The following is a 23,007-nucleotide window of genomic DNA, read 5'->3' on the forward strand; positions in this document are numbered from 1 at the left end:
AGGATGTCATTTCTCTGTAGCGTCTCGATTTTTACTAGCCTCTGCCTTTGTTTCTTTATCTCATATCATATATTACCATCTAAAGTTAATCACATGTCATGTTAAAGATATGTCTTGTTTACATATGTTTTTAAATAGTACTCGTATTTAGCTACATGTAGATAAGTCAAAAGTCTATATCTGTCTTTTGTTACACAAAAATTAATCTTTTTTAACGGTTAAAAAGCATTCAGTTTTTTATTAATATATATTCATTGCATACATAGTCGAAATAAAACCTTCTGTAACTCATTGTGTGGTTCTTGATTAAAATACAGATTATAGGCTTTCAGAAAATTTGTATTGGGGTATGGTATACATACAGTAAAGTGCACAGTTCTTAGGTATACAGATCAGTGTGATATAATGACAATTATGATTACTGTGATTTACAAAACAGGGCTAATCATTTAGTAAACATGGATGTACATTAATTACAAGCTTCTTCTGAAGTGGTCTTCAGATACTTTCTATATCAAGATTAATGTTAAATGTCAACACTTCCTTATGTCTCTTATCAATTTTTAAATTTATTTTTCAGCTGAAAGTTATAGTGAATTCCATGAAGAATATAATAAATGCATTTGTGCCAAGTGGAAAAATTGTACAGTTGGTGGATCAAAAGTTGGTAAGAAATATTATTTCCTACAATAAATGTTAAAGACACACATGGACACATGTACACACGATTCAGCGAAGGCTCTGTACTTATTTAAAGGCATAATTTGACAGCCTCTTCTAAGGAGCTTGGACAAATTTGCTTTTATTTCAGACTACTGTTAAAACCTCAGAGGGACTTAAAATTCTGGTGCTTGGTAGTATTACAAGACATAAAGTAGCATGGTAATTTTCGGCAGTTTGTTGCTCTTTAATGTATTTATAAAAGAAATGGTTTGTGGGTGAACATGCCATGGGGCAACTAAACCTGCAGGCCACAGCTCCTCCAACTACCACTCTGTCTACTGCTCCAACGGCTGCTCCATTTACTACTCCGTCTGCTGCTCCATCTGCTGCTCCATCTGCTGCTCCAACCGCTACCCTAACCCTCGCACCTCGAGTCCACGCTTCGCAACGAGAGAAGCCACCGCAAGGAGAAACCCTCGCACTGCACCTAGAGAGTAGCCCTGCTTGCCGCAACTAGAGAAAAGCCCAAGCTCAGCAAGGAAGGCCCAGCAAAGCCAAAAATTAATTAATCAATTAATTTTTTTTTCTTTTTTTTTTTTTTTTACAAACCATTCACTTTTATTAACAGCCATGTGTTAATTTCACACAGTTGAAATAAATCTATGGTATGATCCATGATTAAATAAATACACATCAAAAGCACAGAGATATTCATTTTTCTGAAATAATGATGTGAGGGTTCTGATTTTTATGGCTTACAAAACAAAGCCTAGGAAACACTTAGGAAATATGATATACACTAATTACGTGGCTTTTCCAGGAAGGGATTCTAATACATCTCTTGGTGATCACAGAACCTGTCTTTGTTTCAACATTGTTATATAACATTCATGACTTGTGTTTTTATTATAAAGATCCATCAATAGTATAGTGAAATGTGATTGTGTTCTTACAATTCAAGTGATATAACTATTGAAAATTTATAACCAACTTCTGTCTTACTTTAAGACATGAAAAGATTCCATGAGCACTTACATCATGGCAACCTCCAGAGATATTTCAGATCAATGACAAACACCTCCACATTGTCCATTTTACACTCTGGTATCCTTCATCTTCTAATGGAGTAGAGATAGAAATGGTTGCAACACAATATAAAAAGGTTAATCTTTGAAGCATAGACCATTAAAAACCCATGTTTGCATACACACTAGAAACGAAGCATAGTATGGATTATCTGAGTGTTGTATTGCATTCATTTCAAATAATCTCAAATCACGTCATTATAAACAAGCATACATTGCTAATAATTCATTCTAACTTTCTAACCATCAGTCTTCATCTCATGATCCATGCTAATATATCCATTTTCTGTGAGTTTTAACTATGGAGTACTCCCTGCAGTAATTCTCCTTCAGAGAAACTTCAGAAAAGAAGTATTGATGGAATACTTTCTAATATGCAGTCTCTTATGTTTATTTACATTTGATTTTTTATTAAATACCTTTCTACATATGTGTTACATCATCTCCATAGGTTTCTTGTATTAAACACTCGTGTTTTCTGAGGTATGTTTAGGACAAACCCCTTCCATCACTTGTTCCCTTACTAGGGTTTCCTCTCCAGTGTGTGCGCTCAGCTGTTTAGAGAGACGGCCACTGTAACTAAAGCCTTTGCCACATTCTGCACATTTACAAGGTTTCTCTCCAGTATGAACTCGCAGCCATGTAGTGCGCATTGATTTCTGATTAAAGGCTTTGCCACATTCTGTACATGTGTATCGTTTCTCCCTAGTATGGATTTGCGGAGAAGGCAATGGCACCCCACTCCAGTACTCTTGCCTGGAAAATCCCATGGATGGAGGAGGCTTGTAGGCTGCAGTCCATGGGGTCGCTAAGAGTCCGACATGAGCGACTTCACTTTCACTTTTCACTTTCATGCATTGGAGAAGGAAACGGCAACCCACTCCAGTGTTCTTGCCTGGAGAATCCCAGGGACGGGGGAGCCTGGTGGGCTGCCGTCTATGGGGTCGCACAGAGTCGGACATGACTGAAGCGACTTAGCAGCAGCAGCAGCAGCAGCATAGATTTGATGATGTGCAGTTAAAGCTGAACTCCAAATAAAGGCTTGGCCACACTCACACAATGATTAAGGTCTCTGCGCAGTATGAATTCGCTGATGTCGAGTCAGCTGGTATCTGGCTGCTGTCTCCACTCTCCTTATACTCCTGGGATTGTTCAGTTGCTCCAGAAAGGTGACCAGATTCAGCCCAGAGACTACAAGTCCTGTTCATCAGAGAAAGGAATATTTGTGTTCTTAGAGATTCATCCGTGTCCAATCCCAAGGAGGCCAGGTTCCCGTAGTTCCGTAACATCACGTCTGTGTACAATGCCCGCTGACCGAGGCCCAGGCATTCCCACTCCTCTTGAGTGAAGTCTATGGCCACATCCCGGAATGTCAACTGTCCCTGAGAAGCTGCCATTTCCTCGTCTTCTGCCTCCTGCTCTGCGTCTTCTTTGGGGATATTATGTCCCACACTCGCACACAGCCTGAGAAAATACCTTTAAAGGCATCCACACAGCTCTTTCACCTTCAGCTGCTGCAGTGAAAAGGAAGAGAACGACTTCTGCTTTCTCTCTCCCTTTTCTGAGCTCTTTTTTGACTTCCTCTGTCTCAGAGCTGTAGTGGGTAATCAAGATTAAGCTGATACGCTAATCACATCGTGGGTTTGGTGCTCACTTTCCCCACTCTCTTTGCAGACCACCCTGAGAGTTCTCTTTCTTTTCGCATTAGAGAGACCAAGCCCCAGAACAATTCACAAGAGGCAAGGGACCCAACTTCTGGGCTACCTGACTCTGCCTCTGAGGGTCTTTGAAACAATGCAGCAGGAAGACCCGCTTCCAGGAGCCCTGAGCTTGAGCCCTCAGCTCTGCCTGCCCCAGAGCTCTGGCTCAATTAATTTTTAAAAACACAGGGGTTTTAACCCCTTAGGCAAAAAAAAATAAGCTTTGATCACCTATTGTGGCAACAATGGCTAATACAGAGTATATGTAAAAGAACCAAATCTCAAAGCCACACTTGAGGTTGAATGATTATTAATGTGTTTGTTTTTCAGCCTGGTCTGCTTGGCAACTTGCCTGGCCCTTTCGAGGAGGAATTGAAGGGAATTGCAGCTATTACTGAAATCCCTTTAGGTAAAGTTCACTTTGCAGTTTTACAAAATTTAATAAAGTACCCCCAATTTTTTATTGGGGTATGGTAATGCATACAGTGAAGTACACAGATCTTAGGAATACAGATCAGTAGAATTTTTAATATCCAGGAGTGTGTGTGTCTCAGTCATGTCCAACTCTTTGTGACCCCATGGACTGTAGCCTGCCAGGCTCCTCTGTCTGGATTTTCCAGGCAAGAATACTGGAGTGGGTTGCCATTTCCTACTCCAGGGGAGCTTCTTAAGCCAGAGATCAAACCCATATCTCCTGCATTGGCAGGTAGATTCTTTACCACTGCACCACCTGGGACTCCCCATGCATACTTGCATTTAATCACAACTCAGAACAAGATACAGAAACAATTTACAGCAATCCAGCCTGCTCCATTCTGCACAATTCTGAATCTCTTGGTAACCACTATTTGGACTTCAGCTTAGGTTAGTTTTGCCTCTTAAACGTCGTACAAATAGAGCCAAACAATGTGAACTGTTGTCTGGTTTCTTGCACATACCATTATAGGTAGTATGACTTGGATATTTGTCATTTTCACATTTGAATTGTGAACATTCTTGTTCATGTTTTTTATGGGCATGTACACTGATTTCTCTGGGATATGACCTGGGTTATAGGGTAGTTGAGCAATTTAGCCTTGGAGTCTCTGCCAACCAGTTTTTCAAAGCGATTGTAACCATTGACAGTTAGCATAGTATTGATAAAAGACTTTTTTCCACTTGCTGATTCTCCGTGTGATAGTGTCACTCTCTTTTATTTGGGCATTTTGTTGAGTGTGTTATATTCACTCATTATGGTTTAATTGGGGCTTCCCTGATAGCTCAAGTTGGTAAAGAAAGTGAAAGTCGCTCAGTCATGTCCGACTCTGCGACCCCATGGACTGTACAGTCCGTGAAATTCTCTAGGCTGGAATACTGGAGTGGGTAGCCTTTCCCTTCTCCAGGGGATCTTCCCAACCCAGGGATTGAGCTCAGGTCTCCCACATTGCAGGTGGATTCTTTACCAGCTGAGCCACAGTGTTTCAGTTGGTAAAGAATCCTCCTGCAGTGCAGGAGACCCCAGTTGGTTCAATTCCTGGGTTGGGAAGATCCACTGAAGAAGGGATAGGCTACCCACTCCAGTATTCTTGGGCTTCCCCTGTGGCTCAGCTGGTGAAGAATCTGCCCGCAATGCGGGAGACCTGGGTTTGATCCTGGTTTGAGAAGATCCCCTGGAGAAGGGATAAGCTACCCACTCCAGTATTCTTGCCTGGAGAATTCCATAGACAGAGGAGTTTGGTGGGCTGTAGTCCATTGGATCGCAAAGAGTCAGACATGACTGAGCGACTAACATAAGTGATCTTTGCATACCCCCAAAACATAATTCTTGTGTGTTTTCTTCTCTATGACTTTTGTTTACTTTTTACATATAAGCCCATGGTGTATCTTGAATTAACTTGCATATGGTATTGGTTAGGGATCAAAGTTCAAGTTCTTTCCAATTGACCGTACTGTTTACTAAAAAGGCTATCCTTCCCTCAGTGAATTCCCATAGTGCCTTTGACAGAGAGAGAGAGACCCCTACCCCACCAGCCATGCAGGCTCACTCAGATTATCTGCAGACACTTAACATTTGCCCAAGCAAAAACTCACATGATGACAATAGTTACACCTTTTCTTAGAAAAGAATTTTCTAACAATGTCATGGTTCTGTGTATTGACCAGAAAATTTCCTTTTTTTTCTCATAGGAGAGATTATTTTATTCAATATTTTCTATGAATTTTTTACCATTTGTACTTCAATAATAACAGAAGACAAAGAAGGTAAATGAATGTGTACTGGGGGAGGGTGGGTGGTACAAAGAAACAAAATGGAAGAAAAATACTGAAATGAAATTAGAACTTGTAAAACACAGACTTGCTATACATATATGTGCATGTTGCATAGGGTTTTATAGATCTTGATTAAGTTTTTGAAAGTGAATTGAAAACTGTTCTTATTTTAAGATCACTGTAACGGCTATTAAAGTTTAATTTAGGCATGCACACCCCTTGCACGAATTGTTTCAGTGCTGAAAACATTCTTACTTTCCCTCATAGGCTACTTACACGCCTATTTATAATTTGATCTAAGTACTCACAGGGCAGAACAGAGATTCTCCCATCATTTTCCGGCCAAGGGACCCTGTGTAGACCAGCTTCACTTTTCCACATTTTTCCTGGCAAGTCCTTAGATTATAAGGCCCAGGGTGATGTACCCTGATTCACTGTTATTTTTTGACCTATACTCTGGGTATAGCTGTAGGTGACAATCCCTGAAGGGAAGCGTGTTGGTAAGTCGTATTAGGTGAGGCCGAGATAGCTTCGTCTGAGGAGGACTGTGTCACGGTGAACCAAAAATCGTGGCTGCTGATCTTTCCCCATCTTCTAACCTTACCTGCAGCCCTGTGCTCTCAGGTACTGAGGGGGAATCTGGCCAGTGTGACAGAGACAGCCTTTTCATTTGTTAAGGCTTGTGATATTAGGTGCTACTTAATTCTTACTGTTGAATTGAACAGTTAGGAATATCACTTAACCAAAATTAAGTGTCCAGCTTTGGTTTAGAATCAATCATCCTGTCATAATTGCTGTTACATGTCTCTTCTGCTTGCTTTCAATTTAGGTCATCTACTACATGGGCGAAACATGGATTTTGGATTATTTCTTGGGTAACTAAAAAAAAAAAAAATGTGGTATGTCTCAATCCCTAAGAACAGTAGGTAGTATTACATTGATGAAAAAGTTAAGTACCAAGTCATTCCCAGTATATGACCAGAAAGAAAAACCCTAGATTCTTTAGTTTTGAGACCAGATTAAGCATGCTCCTATTCAGTTGAGAGTAAAAGAATAGCATTCTATTTCATGTGTCTTCTTTACCTTCCTGAAAAAAAATATGACAGTGCTTTGTAATTGGAGACCTAAATATTATCTGGGATTTGCTATTTATAGGCTGTGTCATGTTGGGGGAGTTACTTAACTTCTCTGATCCTGTTTTATCTTACGGAAAATGGAAGCTAAAGCTTACCTATATTGGAAAATCCTTGTGAATATTGATCATTGGGGATTAGGTCGGTAAAGCATCTGGTATAATATCTGACCAGGCTTCCCTGGTGGCTCAGATAGTAAAGAATCCACCTGCAATGTGGGAGACCTGGGTTCGATCCCTGGATTGGGAAGATCTGCTGGAAGAGGGCATGGCAACCCACTCCAGTATTCTTGCCTGGAGAATTCCCCTGGACAGAGGAGCCTGGTGGGCCACAGTCCTTAGGGTTGCAAGGAGTTGGACATGACTACGCGACTAAGCCCAGCACACAGCATCATGCCTGACCATCTCCTCATCCTTATTGTCACTGTTATTAAATGTCACTGAAATTTGTCTTTTGTAGGTGGAATATAAATAATGATACTTGGGTCGTAACTGAGGAACTAAAACCTTTAACAGTGAATTTGGACTTCCAAAGGAACAATAAAACTCTCTTCAAGGCAACAGCCTTTGCTGGCTATGTGGGCATGTTAACAGGATTCAAACCAGTAAGGAATCTGTTGTTACCAGATTTTACAGGGAGCTCTGTGTGCATGATGGAGTCTAAGGAAATGAGAACCTGAAAAGAATGTGTAGCCCCAGTTCGTCCCATTGTACTTCTTGTTACCTTTAGCTCACAAGGTAGAGAAGAGTAGGAGGAAGTGAAGATTTTTGAGCCTTTTGTGGAGCTAAAGCCCATGGTAGGTCTCTAGGGCTGTGAGCGTAAACCTTGGAATCTGGCCATGGCTCTGCCCCTCAGGTGAGTTAGTCATTAAGTCCCTGCACTTCAGTTTCCTTGTTGGAAAAGTGTGGCCGATAACATCCATCTACTTATCTCACACACTACATGTGAAAAATGCTTTGACCTTCTAAAAAAAGCTGTTAACAGAAGGTGAGAGTATCATGCCTTGATTTTTTTTCTCTCCCCCACACCCCAAAGTCCCCAATCTAGGCCCTGATATAACAGGATTAAAAGAGCACAGTGAGAGGGCCTTAAACAGGATGGTGCAGGTTTCTGACCTCACTGCTTCGTTTTCTTTTCAGGGACTGTTTAGTGTTACGCTCAATGAACGCTTCAGTATGGATGGTGGTTTTATGGGTGAGTAGACAGTTCTTAAATGGGAATTTCATAGCTGTTTTAAGAAGACGGTTAGGCTGTGCTTTATGATTAACAGTTTAATCTCTTCTAGGTCCTGTGACACTGTGTGTGTTTTATCTCTTCCAGGTGTCATAGAATGGATTTTGGGAAAGAAAGATGCCCAGTGGATAGGGTTTATCATTAGATCAGTTCTAGAAAATAGCACAAGGTAATCTGTTTGGTTGCTTTATTATCAGATTTTTTATTTTTTTAATTTTTCCTTGAGGTATAATTGACATATTAGTATAAGAAGTGCACTATAAAATGTTTAGATAATTTGTTTATATGGCATAATGGTCACAATAAGTCTAGTTAACATCTGTCACCACACAGTTAGGGTTTTTTTCCTTGTGATGAGAACTTTTAAGATTTATTCTCTATGAAACTTTCAAATATTCAGCACAGTATTATTAACTATAGTCACTATGATGTGCATGACATCCTCAGGACTTATTTTATAACTGGAATTTTGTACCTTTTGACCCTCTTCACCCGTTTCACCCATCTCTCACCACCCTGCCCCCACCTCTGTCAGCCACCAGTTTGTTCTCTGTACCTGTGAATTTTTTTTTATTTTTTGCTTTTAGATTCCACTTCTAAGTGTGATCACATGGTATTTGTCTTTGTCTAATTTATTTCATTTAGCAAAATGCTCTCAGGGCCCATCCATTTTGTCACATATGGCAAGATTTCATTCTTTTTTATAGTTAAATAATATTCTGTTGTATATATACTGCATTTTCTTTATCCATTCATCCTTAGATACTTAGGTTGTTTCCATAACTTGGCTTATTATAAATAATGCTGCAGTTAATGTAGGGGTGTGAATATCTTTTGGAGTTAGTGTTTTCATGTCCTCAGATCATTACTTAGAAGTGGGATTGCTTAGGTCGTGTGGTAGTTTTAGTTTTTTGAGGAACCTCCATACTGGTGGTTCCGTAGTGACTGCACCAGTTTACATTCCACCCAATTCCACACGGTTCCCTTTTCTCCACATCTTGGCCAACACTTATCTCTTGTCTTTTTGATAATAGCCAGTCTGACAGATGTGAGATGATCCTTATCGTTGCTTTGGTTCGCATTTCCCAACTTCTTGTGTACCTGTTAGCCACCTGTATCTCATCTCTGGAAAAATGTTCAGACCCTTTGTCCATTTTTAAATCAGATTGTCTGTTTTTTGCTATTGAGTTGTGTCGGTTCTATATACATTTTGGAAAATAGATCCTTACCAGATGTATGAATTACAGATATTTTATCCAGTTGAGTAGGTTGCGTTTTCATTTTGTTGAAGGTTTTATTTGCTGTGCAGAAGTTCTTTAGTTTGACGTTGTCCTACTTGTTTATTTTTGTCTTTGTTACTTTGTCTTGGTGGCAGATCTAAAAATTTTTGCCAAGCCGTGTCAAGGAGCGTATCACCTGTTTTCCTTTAAGAGTTTTATGATTTCAGGTGTTACATTTAAATCTTTAACACATTTTGATTTTTGTGTATGGTGTGAGATGGTGGTTTGGTTTCATCCTTTTGTGTGTAGCTGTCCAGTTTCCCAAACACCGTCTTTTGCAGAGACTGTTCTTCCCCAGTGTGTATTCTTTGTTCCTTTTTCATAAATTAATTATGGGCTGTCCGTTCTCTTTCACTGATCAATGTGTTGTTATGCCAGAAGCATGGTTTTGGTTACTGTAGCTTTGTAATACAGTTTGAAATATAGATGTTCTTCTTTTTCAAGATTGCTTTGGCTATTCATGGCCTTTGTTATTCCATACAGATTTTAGGATTGTTTGTTCTATTTCTGTGAAAAATGCCCTTAGAATTTTGATAGAGGTTGCAAGGAATCTGTGTAGATTTCTTTGGGGTAGTATGGACATTTTAACATTAATTCTTCCAATCCATGACCGTGGAATATCTTTATTTGCGTTTTCTACTTCTTTCATCAGTGTCTTACAGTTTCCAGTGTACAGGTCTTTCACCTCTTTGGTTAAATTTTTTCCCATGTATTTTATTCTTTTGAATGTGATTGTAAATGGGACCATTTTCTTAATTTCTCTTTCTGATCCTGTTACTAGTGTATGGAACCACAACTGATATTTGTATACTGATTTCATGTCCTGAAACTTTACTGAATATATTATTCCTAAAAGTTTTTTTTTTTTTGGTGGAGAGTCTTTATTATAGTATTATGTCATCTGCAGATAGTGACAGTTTCACTTCTTCCTTTCTGATTTGGATACCTTTTATTTCTTTTTTTTGCCTTATTCTGGCTAATACTGCCAATATTATATTGAATAAAAATAGTGAGAGTGGACAAGTTTGTCTTGTTCCTAATCTTAGAGGAAAAACTTTTAACTTTCCATTATTGAGTATAATGTTAACTGTGGGTTTCTCTTATATGGCCTTTAATTATGTTAAGGTGTGTTCCCTCTGCACACACTTTTTTGAGATGTTGAATTTTGTCAGATGCATCTGTTAAGATCATATTTTTATCCTTCATTTTTTTATTCTTTAATTGGAAGAAAATTGCTTTATAGTGTGTTGTTTTCTGCCATATGACAATGCAATTCATCTTAATTATACACATATCATCTCCCTCTTGGGAGAAGGCAATGGCAACCCACTCCAGTACTCTTGCCTGGAAAATCCCACAGATGGAGGAGCCTGATAGGCTGCAGTCCATGGGGTTGCAAAGAGTCAGACACAACTGAGCGACTTCACTTTCATTTTTCACTTTCATGCATTGGAGAAGGAAATGGCAGCCCACTCCAGTGTTCTTGCCTGGAGGATCCCAGGGATGGGGGAGCCTGGTGGGCTACCATCTATGGGGTCGCACAGAGTCGGACACGACTGAAGTGACTCAGCAGCAGCAGCAGCAGCATCTCCCTCTTGAACCTCCCTCTCCACCCCCATCTAAGTCATCACAGAGCACCACGCTGGGCTCCCTGTGTTATAGAGCAGCTTCTCACCGGCTTCTGCTTTAAGGTGTAGTGTGTGTGCCGATGCTGCTTTCTCCACCTGTCCCACTCTCTCCTTCCCTCACTGTGTCCACAGGCTCATTCTCTGTATCTGTCTTCCTTCCTTCCCTGCAGATGTTCATCAGTGCCATCTTTCTAGATTCCATACATATGTGTTAATACACAGTATTTGTTTTTCTCTTTCTGACCTACTTCACTCTGTATAACAGGCTCTAGGTTCATCCACCTCACTCTAACTGACTCAAATTCTTTTTTATGGCTGAATAATATTCCATTGTATATATGTACCACAACTTCTTCATCCATTCATCTATCTGTCATTGTTTTAATGGGTGTATCAAATTGATTAGTTTGTGGATGTTGAAACCATTTTTGCATCTTGGTACATGAACCTTTTAATGTAGTTTCTTTTAAATTACTAATATTAAAATACTTCAGAGCTTTATCTTCCATTGAGAAATTATTTCAGAATTTCTTAGGTGAACCTTTTTGACACTCACATGGAATTCTTCGTGTGTGTGTGTGTGTGTGTGTGTTTACAGCAAGAAAATTACTTATTTAAAACATGCTAGGGATAGTGTATCTGTGAAAGGCATCTGTGAAGTTTTCTTGTTATACAAACAATTCCCCATCCATACAGAAAAGAATTTTATATAAAAAATCTTCATTTAATTCATAATACCTGTTAATCTAGAAGTTATATTCTGTGCTGGTATAGAAATCTGGTAGTAGCAAAACTGCCTTTAGCCAGTACTACCATCCAAATGACCTAGAGGAAATGTGGGCATGAGTCCTATTTTTAATGATTTCCAGGGCGTACAATTTAGTAGTCTTCTTTGAAAATCCATTTCCATTTTTGATAGCTCTGATTTTCAAGTAATAAAATATGTTATATTATTTTCCCTAGTCCTGTTGTTGAGTGAAAGGTATATAGACTGTAAGGGTAGATGATGATCTCCTGAGGATGTTTCGTTCGTCCTTCACGTTTGAGGGAACATTTCAGATCTCACTGTTTCACTGCAGAGGAGCGAGGGACTGTTTCTCCTTGAGCCATTGTTCACTATCCTTTTTAGAAAAATGTTCCTCAGATGTCTTCCTTTAGTTTCCACAGCTAAAAATTTCCATTTCAGGTCAACTAAAAGTGTTTCCTTTATTCTAAATGTTTCTTTGTAGTTATGAAGAAACCAAGAATATATTGACCAAAACCAAGATATTGGCCCCAGCATACTTTATCCTGGGAGGCAACCAGTCTGGGGAGGGTTGTGTGATTACACGAGACAGAACACAGTCTCTGGATATATATGAGTAAGTACATTTACTCAAGCAAAACAAGCAGAAACTAAAGCATAGACAGAACGTATGTGTCGGTTTAAGGCGTGAAACCTAGGAGAAATCTCTTTCTTTGTATCTAGACTCGACCCCAAGCAGGGTAGATGGTATGTGGTACAAACAAATTATGACCGATGGAAAAATCCCTTCTTCCTTGATGATCGCAGAACACCTGCAAAGATGTGTCTGAACCAGACAACCCAAGAGGTACATTCCCAGTGTCATACATATGAGAGAAATGGTGACTACAGAAGATTATCTCCATTCTGACATTTTTCACTGGCCTTTAAAGAATTTATAAACCTCCTAACAGTCATTGTCTCTGGACAGTTTCCACCGAGTTTTTGTTTTTAATGTAAAGAGCAAAATTTTGCCGTGCTTTCCCCTTGTTAATGGTGGCTACCACTCTGTGGGGCTGAATGTCAGCAATTCAAGAGGGGAGGAAGAGAAAGCAAGCGTGTTATATCAGAATCATCACCTGCAACAGTGACCCCAGGGGAATTCTTTTACGGGGGTTGGGGGAGGTTGATTGAAGAATATCTTGGTCTAATGACCCATTTGTGTGGATAAAGCTGCCAACATCTGTATTTAATGTACTAACTATTTTTGTGTTTTAGAATATCTCATTTGCAACCATGTATGATGTCTTGTCAACAAAACCTGTCCTCAACAAGGTATTTTTTTAAATATATGTGTGTGTGTGTGTGTGTATTTGATTTTAGGAAAAGAATTTGATCCCACGTTTTATCTTTCCCCTTTGTCTTGGATCAATGAGAGCTAGAATTCCCAGTCATGTTCGGCTTAAGGCTGCTTTTTTAAAATGTTTTTGTGTGACCAAAACTGAAACTCTTGGAGTGTAACAAAGAAGTTGGTCACTGCAGCTTGATATCCAGTTTGGTCAGAGTATTATTTCCAGTATTACTTACATGGCATTTGGATTGAATTTAGCATGTTATCAGTGACTTCTCCGTCCATGAGGAATTGAATGCTGTATGCTGCAACTAACACCTAATACTAGACAAAACGAAGTCTGAAGTTATTTTCAGACAGCTTTCTGTCTTAGTGGGTTAGGTTTTTTCCTTAAACGTTAGTATAGCCTTTTCCCTTCTCTTCAGCTAAAATATGCAAAAGTCTTCTGATCATCCAGTTTGCTAATAGCCCCCCTCCTGCGTGTTTCTGATCCCTCTGATTTTTCCCATTTGTTCCTTGCCTTCTTTTGCTGAACCCTAAGATGAGTGTGCCTCCATGTGTCCTGGCCATTAGCATTTTGATGAGAACCTGGCTTCTGAGGGAAGCTTTCCCTCTGCCCACTGACCCTAACATCTCATTTTGCCCACACCATCTTTACTTGAGTTCACAGTTGGGTTACTTACAGATTCTTGTGTGAGTTGGGTGTGTACCTTCTAACCTGCTTGTCTGCAGTGTTTCCCTTACTGCATGAGAAATGCTTCCAGGATAAGGAAAGCCAAAGCTACGCTTTTTATACTCCACAGTTTCACCACTGGTCTTTGCTAAGTATGCATTGAGGAGCGTTGAGTTGAGTTCAGTTCAGTTGCTCAGTCTTGTCTGACTCTTTGCGACCCCATGAATCACAGCACGCCAGGCCTCCCTATTCATCACCAACTCCCGGAGTCTGCTCAAACCTATGTCCATTGAGTCGGTGATGCCATCCAACCATCTCATCCTGTCGTCCCCTTCTCCTCCTGCCCCCAATCCCTCCAAGCATCAGGGTCTTTTCCAATGAGTCAGCTCTTCGCATGAGGTGGCCAAAGTATTGGAGTTTCAGCTTCAGCATCAGTCGTTCCAGTGAACACCCAGGACTGATCTCCTTTAGGATGGACGGGTTGGTTCTCCTTGTAGTCCAAGGGACTCTCAAGAGTCTTCTCCAACACCACAGTTCAAAAGCATCAATTTTTCGGCACTCAGCTTTCTTCACAGTCCAACTCTCACATTCATACATGATCACTGGAAAAACCATAGCCTTGACCAGACGGACCTTTGTTGGCAAAGTAATATCTCTGCTTTTTAATGTGCTATCTAGGTTGGTCATAACTTTCCTTCCAAGGAGTAAGTGTCTTTTAATTTCATGGCTACAGTCACCATCTGCAGTGATTTTGGAGCCCCAAAAAATTAAGTCTGACACTGACACTGTTTCCACTGTCTCCCCATCTGTTTCCCATGAGGAGCGTTAAGTGAGCCTTAAAACATTGCTTGTGAAGCAGTATACTGCACAGAATTAAGACCTTGTAAAGAAGTGAACATTATCTCCCACACCTGTTTATATTTATGACATGGTAATGGTTCTGTTGAAGTCAGTTGTTTTCATTGACTTATTATGCTGATCTTTATATTTGTTGTGTCTTTACACACACAGACACACATATATATCCATTATGGGAAGCCTGGCGTGCTGCAGTCCATGGGGTCACAAAGAGTAGGACACAACTCAGTGATAGGGCAACAAGAAATTTAATGTTTAGTAACTTCATAAGCAGTTCCATAAGAAATGCTAATACAAGTAGAGTCATCTTAAAACTGAAAACATCCTTAAAATAAAAGTTGACTTTTCTTTCAGCTGACGGTATACACAGTCTTGATAGATGTTACCAAAGGTCAGTTTGAGACGTACCTGCGGGACTGCCCAGACCCCTGCATCGGGTGGTGAGCACACACCTGGCCTACAGGACGCGCCTTCTGTGACGTCGGGACGGGAGCTCCTGTGGGGCTGAGCGGAGCGGCCGTCCGATCTCCTTCCAGAGAGTCGGGGCAGTTTCTCTTTGAGGCGTGAGCTTGTCCTGCTGAGTATGTTTATAGTTCACAGGCTGTTTTTGCCATAATGTAGGTGATTGCTATGTAACAGATAACTTCTTTCGGTGAAGTACAGCAGTCATCTAGAATTTACCGTGATTCACTTTGGTCTGACCTTTGGGGGCAGGGATAGGCAACTAAAACTGTGGTGGGACCCTCCTCCATGGAATAAAGCCAAGATTCCCTGTGAGCACTGAGTCCTGTACCTCCGTGTGAGTAAGTTAAATAGCCCCCGTTACTCAGTTTTTCACTTTTATCTACGTATTTGTTGTATGTTTTTGTCTTTTCCTCCTGGCTCTAACTACTATTAAAGTCAGTACACCATTGTCTCTGCTGTGACAGCTGTGTATTTCACTAATTTTGATTGGTTGGAGATGAGACAGGCATTCAGCTGTATGTTTCTCCTCATGAACATCACATTGATTCTGAATAGAAGGTGGCACTAGTAGTAAAGAACGACCTGCCAATGCAGGAGATGTTGAGATGCGGGTTCAATCCCTGGGTCGGGAAGGTCCCCTGACGGAGGGCATGGCAACCCATTCCAGTATTCCTGCCTGGAGAATCCCATGGACAGAGGAGCCTGGCAGCTTATGGTCCATAGGGTCACAAAGAGAGACACAACTGAAAAGACTTATTTATTTAGCATGCACAGGTTCTTGAAGTAACCAGTATGCAAGGCAGGCTTTTATACTCAGAACTGAGGTGTTTCCTTTTTCATAATTAGCCTCCAACTAACCCCAGGAAGTTATTAAATTTCAAAAACAGTCCTAGGTTCTGTAAATCAACAGTAAATAACAGGTCAAAGACAAATGGACTGGGCAAAAATACAATAACTGAAATTTGTATTTCATAAGCAAATAGAGAATTTGCCCAGGTGAAGATTAAAAAATCTTCAGGGAACTCTACTCAATAATTTTCTGCAATAACTTATATGGATAAAGAATCTGAAAAAGAATGAATATATGAATGTATATATCTGAATCACTTTGTGGTACACCTGATATTAACATAATATTGTAAATCAACTATATTCTAATAAAATTTTTAAAAATGAACATAAAAAAAAAAAAGACAAATGGAAAATAGGAGACGAACCATTACTTAACTCTTCATATCACTGAATACGTTTTTTTAGTTTGTCCTTGTGCTCAGTATGTATATTTTTAAAGGTAAATTACTAAAAATGCTTTACAGAAATCAGTCTATTTATAAGTGCCAATAGAACTTGTTCACCTTTCATATTTTCACAGTCAAGTTTGAAATGTATGCCAGCTGGGCAAGACTGTAGCCACTTCATTTCTGCATAATGCAGCTGTCTTCGTGACATTCAGTAGTCACTGGAAGAAGTGTCCGTCAGCAGTTATGTATGCTGATTGAGTGTATATGTATGTGTTGGTTTGAGGGTGGCGGCTATGGAGAAATCCAAGCTGAGTATATTTGAATTAACATTACAGGGTTAGGTAAGTGGGTTATTGAACTTATGACTAAGTGATCACAGTCTTACATGACTCATTGTAATTCACTGGTTATCAACCTAGCGTGTAGGTGTCCAAAGCCAGCTTCTCACCCGACAGAGGAGGTGCTTCCACCAAACTGCAGCGATGCTAGTGTTACCTTAGTGAAGCAAGGATAATTACAGGAGGTTGTGTGTTAAAAATAGGATTTTTTAACAATTTTCTGTCATTTACACGTTTCATAATTTTTTAATAGAAAATGTCATGAATTTTTCATGAAGTCCCATGTCCCCTGCAGTTTTCCTCAGCGTGTCTTAGGACCATGTCATTTTCTCTGTGTGCCACGACATGAGCAAAGGGGAAAGCAGCATCACAGAGCTCTGGATGAAACCCGGAGGCCGGGCTCTGACTCTTGACCACCCAGTGGCGCACCCTGGGACAAGCCACCCCACCATTCTGCCCCCTCGGGCCTGCCTTTGTCAGTGAGGGTTTAAACCCAGTTTTCCCCCAAGGTTTCTTCTAGCTTTATGAATCCAGACTTAAAACTGCATCTCAGGTTAGCAGGCAGTTGATATCCAGGTGTGTAGTTTGCTTTATTCACAGACATTAAGTGGATGAATCTAATCAAACATTTTCTTAATATTTCAAAATAATGATGACAATTTGCAGGAAGCAAAATAACGTGCATTGTTAAAAGCAATTATGGCAGTAGCTCAAATGCCTCCAAACAGCCTGTCAGTTGCAAATAGTTGTTATACACAGATAACACCGGGATACACAGGCTGTAAATATGTTTTGAAAACATGTAACTCCTAAGTTCAATACCAACACTATATCAATCTCAGGAAAACAGTTAATTCAAGTTATGCCCTACAGTAGCCCACTGGGCTAAATAATTTCAGCTCCCACATATAGACAAGATATGAAACAGGGTTGATAGCATTATTTCAAAGTATAATGATAAGAGAGAGGAATTCTAACAAGTCAAGTGCAAGACCATGTATGCTCAGGTGTTTGTGGGTTGAGTGCAACCTCATTACTTGCAGGACCAATGACCAAGAGAAAACCTTGATGCTAATAACAGTTTTTTCATGTACTCAAGCTACAATGGACCGTTATCACCAAATGGAATAAGTAAGACTTTTCATTTTAGTTACTGAGAATAAGTATTTCATTGTGTAACTAACACTTAATCACTGGCTCGCCCTGATATTATCAGTAGAGAATTAAGTTTATTGTCTGAACTATAGAAAATAGATTATATATATTTTTTCCTGTTAATTTACAGTTGCTAGATGGAATGAGTAAAATTTTCACTACTGTTTGCCTTTAAGGATACTGAGTTATTATCTATGTAATAGTTTCAATATTGAAACGATTGCCAATGAGAGTTGGCAATAACTCTCATTGCCAGTGAGCGATTATGTTACATAGGGGAAGGGGCATCCCTGGGCATTACGAGACTCGGGTTCTAGTCTTCGCTCCGCCGCTTCCTTTCCCTGTATTTAAAATAGGAAGAAATCAAGGCCCAATGGAAGATGTTTGATATTTGCCAAATTTTTAGGGCAGCCACAGACCAAGGAATGAGGCTTGGCTGTTTTATAACCAAAAGAATAAGGGAATCTAACAAATCAATAAGTACTGAACAAGACTGTTGTCTTGGAAACCAGTAGAAATTTTTATTTTTCAAATCATTTCCATGTAGAAAATCTGCCATGGCCAAAGCAATCTGATATAGAATATATTTTTCTATCATCTCCTTAAAGCTTTCAATATGCCAGGATTTTTTTTAATCATAGGTGATTATCTAAAAGAGATTACAGCTCCTATTTTCTTCTTTTAAATCATAGAATTGATAGACTATCCAGCTAGATCCTAGATTTCAAGGGTTGAATAGAAGTGCTTTTAATTTTTTTTAACTCAGCTACTTAGTGATAAATTTGCCATTAAAAACAGAAGATCTAGTAAAATTTTCAGGTCATTTATAAGAATTTTAACCAAAGTAATTATCCTTTGTTGTATTATTCTGTGTAAAATACCATGAAATAAAATTTTTTAAAAAACCAACTGCAGCTTTGCTAAGGTAGTTAGAAAACAGAAGTGTACGTTTTACTGAAGTATTTTTTATAATTTTACTTTTGACAGTTCCATTAGTTTATAGGTAGAGTTACTTTTTCCCTCTTAAAATTAAAACACATTTAAAACTTATAGCACTGTGAACAACAGTATTTTACAGAGTTAATATTTTAAGAGTTCAGCTTAAAAAATTAGGTCAATTTTTTATCATGACATTAACAACAAATTTATTTAGAAAGGATGTTTTCTCTTTTCATGTTCTGCTTTAGATATGGCCACAAGATTTAATAATAATTTAAAATTTTTATTAGTAAGGTTATGTAACCCAGATATATAAAATAAAAGATTTGTCTGTGTGCAGATACCACATCAAGTTTCTGTCAGACCTACTTTTTTCAGTTACACCACTGAACTACTTCATGGCTCCTATAACCACTGGGTTATGTTATCTTACTATTTTTATAAATACAAACAATAGGGACTTCCCTGGTGGTCCAGTGGCTAAGACTCCATGCTCCCAATGCATAGGGCCTGGGTTCGATCCCTGGTCAAGGAACTAGATCCCACATGCCATAGCTAAGACCTGGCACTGCCAAATAAATAAATAAAAATATTTTTTTAAAAAAATAAATAAATAAATACAAACAATATAGTAATTTATTCCTTTTGGTAAAGTTTATTTTCTTCAGTGAAACAAAAGAAACAAAAATCTCTTTATTTCACTCTAATTCTGCTTCTCTCCCAGGAGGTAACCCCTCACACAAACTCTGCTGTGTCCATGTCCTATGCTCATTTTCGTTGTTTCTTTAGCAGTATGAATTTCTTTCCATGTCACTATCAATTTTCATCATATTTTAAAATTCTTTGTAGGATTCTAAAATACAATTTGTGGACATTTATTTTCATGGCTTTGCAATTATAAGTAATGCTGTAGTGAACATACTTGGAATGAAAGCTTACAAAAAGCAGGTAACAGATAAAAGATGTGTTTAGGTGCACACTTATTTTGTATGACAGTACTGAAGTCCCTTCCAGGATGTCTGAATCTTTATGCACTTCCACCAGCAGTGGGGAGAATGGCTTTTCCTGAGACATGCAAACAGTAATTGTAGTTAAATGACATCAGTGAACACATTTGTAAGGGTGAGGCTACAATTCCTCTGTTTCTACTACCAGATCCATTTTCAGAGAATCCCTGGCACATTCTGCAAAGACATCCCTGGGGACATGGGGTCAGGTGGCCTACCACTCCCCAACTTGGCGAGGGGTCCACTATGAGTACTGGTAACAGGTGCCTGTGTTGGGGCAACTGAAAAGGAGAGGGAAGACACCCAACAGAAGACCTCTAAACCTAAAAAATCTGAAAGGGTGGGAAGAAATCAAGAATTATGACTCCTGGCTATAGCCCGATGTGCCAAAACAGTATTTTCCACCTAGACAGAATAAACAGCTTGTGACCAACTCACTTCACATTATAAGTCATCAAGTTCAACACTGAGTGATGGATCCAGGGCGCTGTAATTATCGTTTCGTAAATTAAGTCATTTTGGAGATAGTAACTACCTAATTCAACCATTTTGGCTATTGAGTCATTGAATTCCAGATCACTCAAGAAAGCTTGTTTGCTTAGCAGCAAAACCATGCAACACAAGCAGGGGACATGCCCCCAAACAATAAAACAATTGTGGCATGAGTCCCACGTCCCTGCCCAGGGAGCTCAGTAAGTGCCCAGGGTAACTCCTCTGTGCACACTAAAAACTAAAATATAAGGAAAAGGCTACACTGTACTAAAACCTGATATGATTTAGCATTTTTAGTTACTGCCCTTTTGCGCATTTCCACTGCTCCGTAACAGTCACAGCTTGACCAGGCATGGCCAAGAAAACTCCACTGGAGAACCAGCGCTCCTCGAAGCACCCCCAAACGCCACCTCGTGGTTTCCTTTTGTCCATACGATGTAACATTCAGCAATTCAAAGGTATGAACTATTGATACATGCTACATGAATCTCAGTATCAATAACCTCAGATATGCAGATGGCACCACCTTAATGGCAGAAAGTGAAGAGGAACTGAAGAGCCTTCTGATGAGTGAAAAGAGGAGAGTGAAAAAGCTAGCTTAAAACTCAACATTCAAAAACCTTAAAGATTATGACATCTAGTCCCATCACTTCATGGGCAAATAGATGGCGAAAAAAATGAAACAGTGACAAACTTTATTTTCTTGGGCTCCAAAATCACCACAGATGGTGACTGCAGCCATGAAATTAAAAGACGCTTACTCCTTGGAAAAAAAGCTGTGACAAACCTAGACAGTGTATTAAAAAACAGACATCACTTTGCTGACAAAGGTCCGTATAATCAAAGCTATGGTTTTTCCAGTAGTCATGTGTGGAGATCAAACCTGTCAATTCTAAAGGAAATCAGTCCTGAATGTTCATTGAAGGACTGATGCTGAAGCTGAAGCTCCGATACTTTGGCCACCTGATGCAAAGAGCCAACTCTTTGAAAAACACCCTGATGATGGGAAAGATTGAGGGCAGGGGGAGAAGGCCAAAAGAGGATGAGATAGTTGGATGGTATCACCAGCTCAATGGACAGGAGTTTGAGCAAGCAAAGGACAGGGAAGCCTGGTGTGCTGCAGTCCATGGGGTCACAAAGAGTTGGATGCAACTGAGCAACTGAACAACATGAATCTCTAATACCCTGAGTGAAGAAAGCCAGACAAACTTATATACCGTATAGTTGAATTTATGTAAGTTTCTGGAAAATGCAAGCTAATCAACAGTGTCAGCAAATCAGTGGTTGCCTGGAGGTGAGGTGAAGTGGGGCAGAGGCTAGACGGAAGGATTCCCAAGAGGCCTCAGGAAACTTTGGGGGACAACAGATATGTTTATTATCTTGAGTGTGGTAAGGGTCTTACAGGTGTACACCTATGTAAAAACTTAGAAAGTTGCACAGAGTTCACAATAATCCCTCAAATAAGGTTAAAAATGTACTTGGGAGCACATTCAACAACATGGGTGGTCTGCTAGCAATTGTGGATACCATGTTGAGCAAAAAAGAAAAGGCAAGGTCTTGCAGATCTGAAGACATGAAGAATCCCCTGTCCCGTTTTCTCCCTCAGCTCCTGCTCCCTGCTGCACACTCCCTCGGTGCCTACAGTGTCACAGGACGAAGCTGTTGGCATCAAAAGGATTTACTGGATCACTGCTTCAGGCAAGGGCTGCTAGAGTTAGTTATCCTAGGGCCTGAAGCTAGACTTGGCTACTACTTGGAACTGGATAGAATTCTCTGGCCTCTGTTTGTAGAGACAGTGACATCTATTTTTGTGCTGTTAGGAAAGCTGTCTAGCTGTCCTTAGAAGAGCCAGCACCGGGTTAAATCGTGGGCTCAGAAATAAACCCACACCCCTATAATCAATTAATTTTCCTCAAAGGAGGCAAGAACATACAATGGAGAAAAGACGGTCTCTTCAGCGAGCAGTGCTGGCTGGAAAAGTGGGACAGCTTCATGAATACCAATGAAATTAGAATACTCCCTCACACAATATCTAAAAATAACTCAAAATGATTTAAAGACCTAACGGTAAAACGTAACACCATAAAACTCTTAGAACATAGGCAAAACATTCCCTGACATAAATAGTAGTAGTATTTTCTTAAATCAGTCTCCCAAGCTAAAAAAGTAAACCCCAAAATAAACAAATGGGACCTAATCAAACATAAAAGTTTTTTACATAGCAAAGGAAACCATAAACAAAATGAAAAGATAAGATATGGACTGGGAGAAAACATATGCAAATGATGTGAGCAACAAGGGCTTAATTTCCAAAATATACAACAGTCCACACAACTCAGTTTCAAAAAAAAAAAAAAAAAAAACAAACCCAAATTAAAAAATGACTAGAAAACCCTAAAAAGACATTTCTCCAAAAAAGACATACAGATGGCCAATAGGCACGTGAAAAGATGCTCCACAATGCTAATTATTAGAAATGCAAGTCAAAACTCCAATGAGGTACCATCTCACTCTGGTCAGAATGACCATTATCAAAAAGCCCACAAATAATAAGTGCTGAAGAGGATGTGGAGAAAAAGGAACCCTCCTGGTCTGTCAGTGGTTATGTAACTTGGCGCAACCAGTACAGAAACCAGTATGGAGTTTCCTTGAAAAACTAAAAATAGAGCTACCATATGATCCAGCAATGCCACTCTTAGGCATATATCCAGAAAAAATGAAAACTAATTTGAAAGCTACATGCACCCAATGTTCATTGCAGCACACTTTATAATAGCCAAGACATGGAAACA

At 39.5% G+C, this 23,007-nt stretch overlaps 1 protein-coding gene across 1 annotated transcript in view; it reads left to right on the forward strand.

The window, feature by feature from the left end:
- Positions 1–15,494, forward strand: part of ASAH1 (N-acylsphingosine amidohydrolase 1) — a 42,154-nt gene extending 26,660 nt beyond the window's left edge. The window contains exons 4-14 of the mRNA XM_043893386.1: positions 581–667; positions 3,779–3,857; positions 5,615–5,689; positions 6,528–6,573; positions 7,291–7,435; positions 7,971–8,025; positions 8,152–8,233; positions 12,202–12,333; positions 12,441–12,564; positions 12,975–13,031; positions 14,933–15,494. Coding sequence (XP_043749321.1) covers positions 581–667; positions 3,779–3,857; positions 5,615–5,689; positions 6,528–6,573; positions 7,291–7,435; positions 7,971–8,025; positions 8,152–8,233; positions 12,202–12,333; positions 12,441–12,564; positions 12,975–13,031; positions 14,933–15,022 — 972 coding nt within the window. The 3' untranslated portion in view covers positions 15,023–15,494. The remainder of the gene's footprint in view (positions 1–580; positions 668–3,778; positions 3,858–5,614; positions 5,690–6,527; positions 6,574–7,290; positions 7,436–7,970; positions 8,026–8,151; positions 8,234–12,201; positions 12,334–12,440; positions 12,565–12,974; positions 13,032–14,932) is intronic.
- Positions 15,495–23,007: the final 7,513 nt, after the last annotated feature.

Source organism: Cervus elaphus, chromosome 32 (genome assembly GCF_910594005.1).
Source record: "Cervus elaphus chromosome 32, mCerEla1.1, whole genome shotgun sequence".
Taxonomy (NCBI): Eukaryota; Metazoa; Chordata; class Mammalia; order Artiodactyla; family Cervidae; genus Cervus; species Cervus elaphus.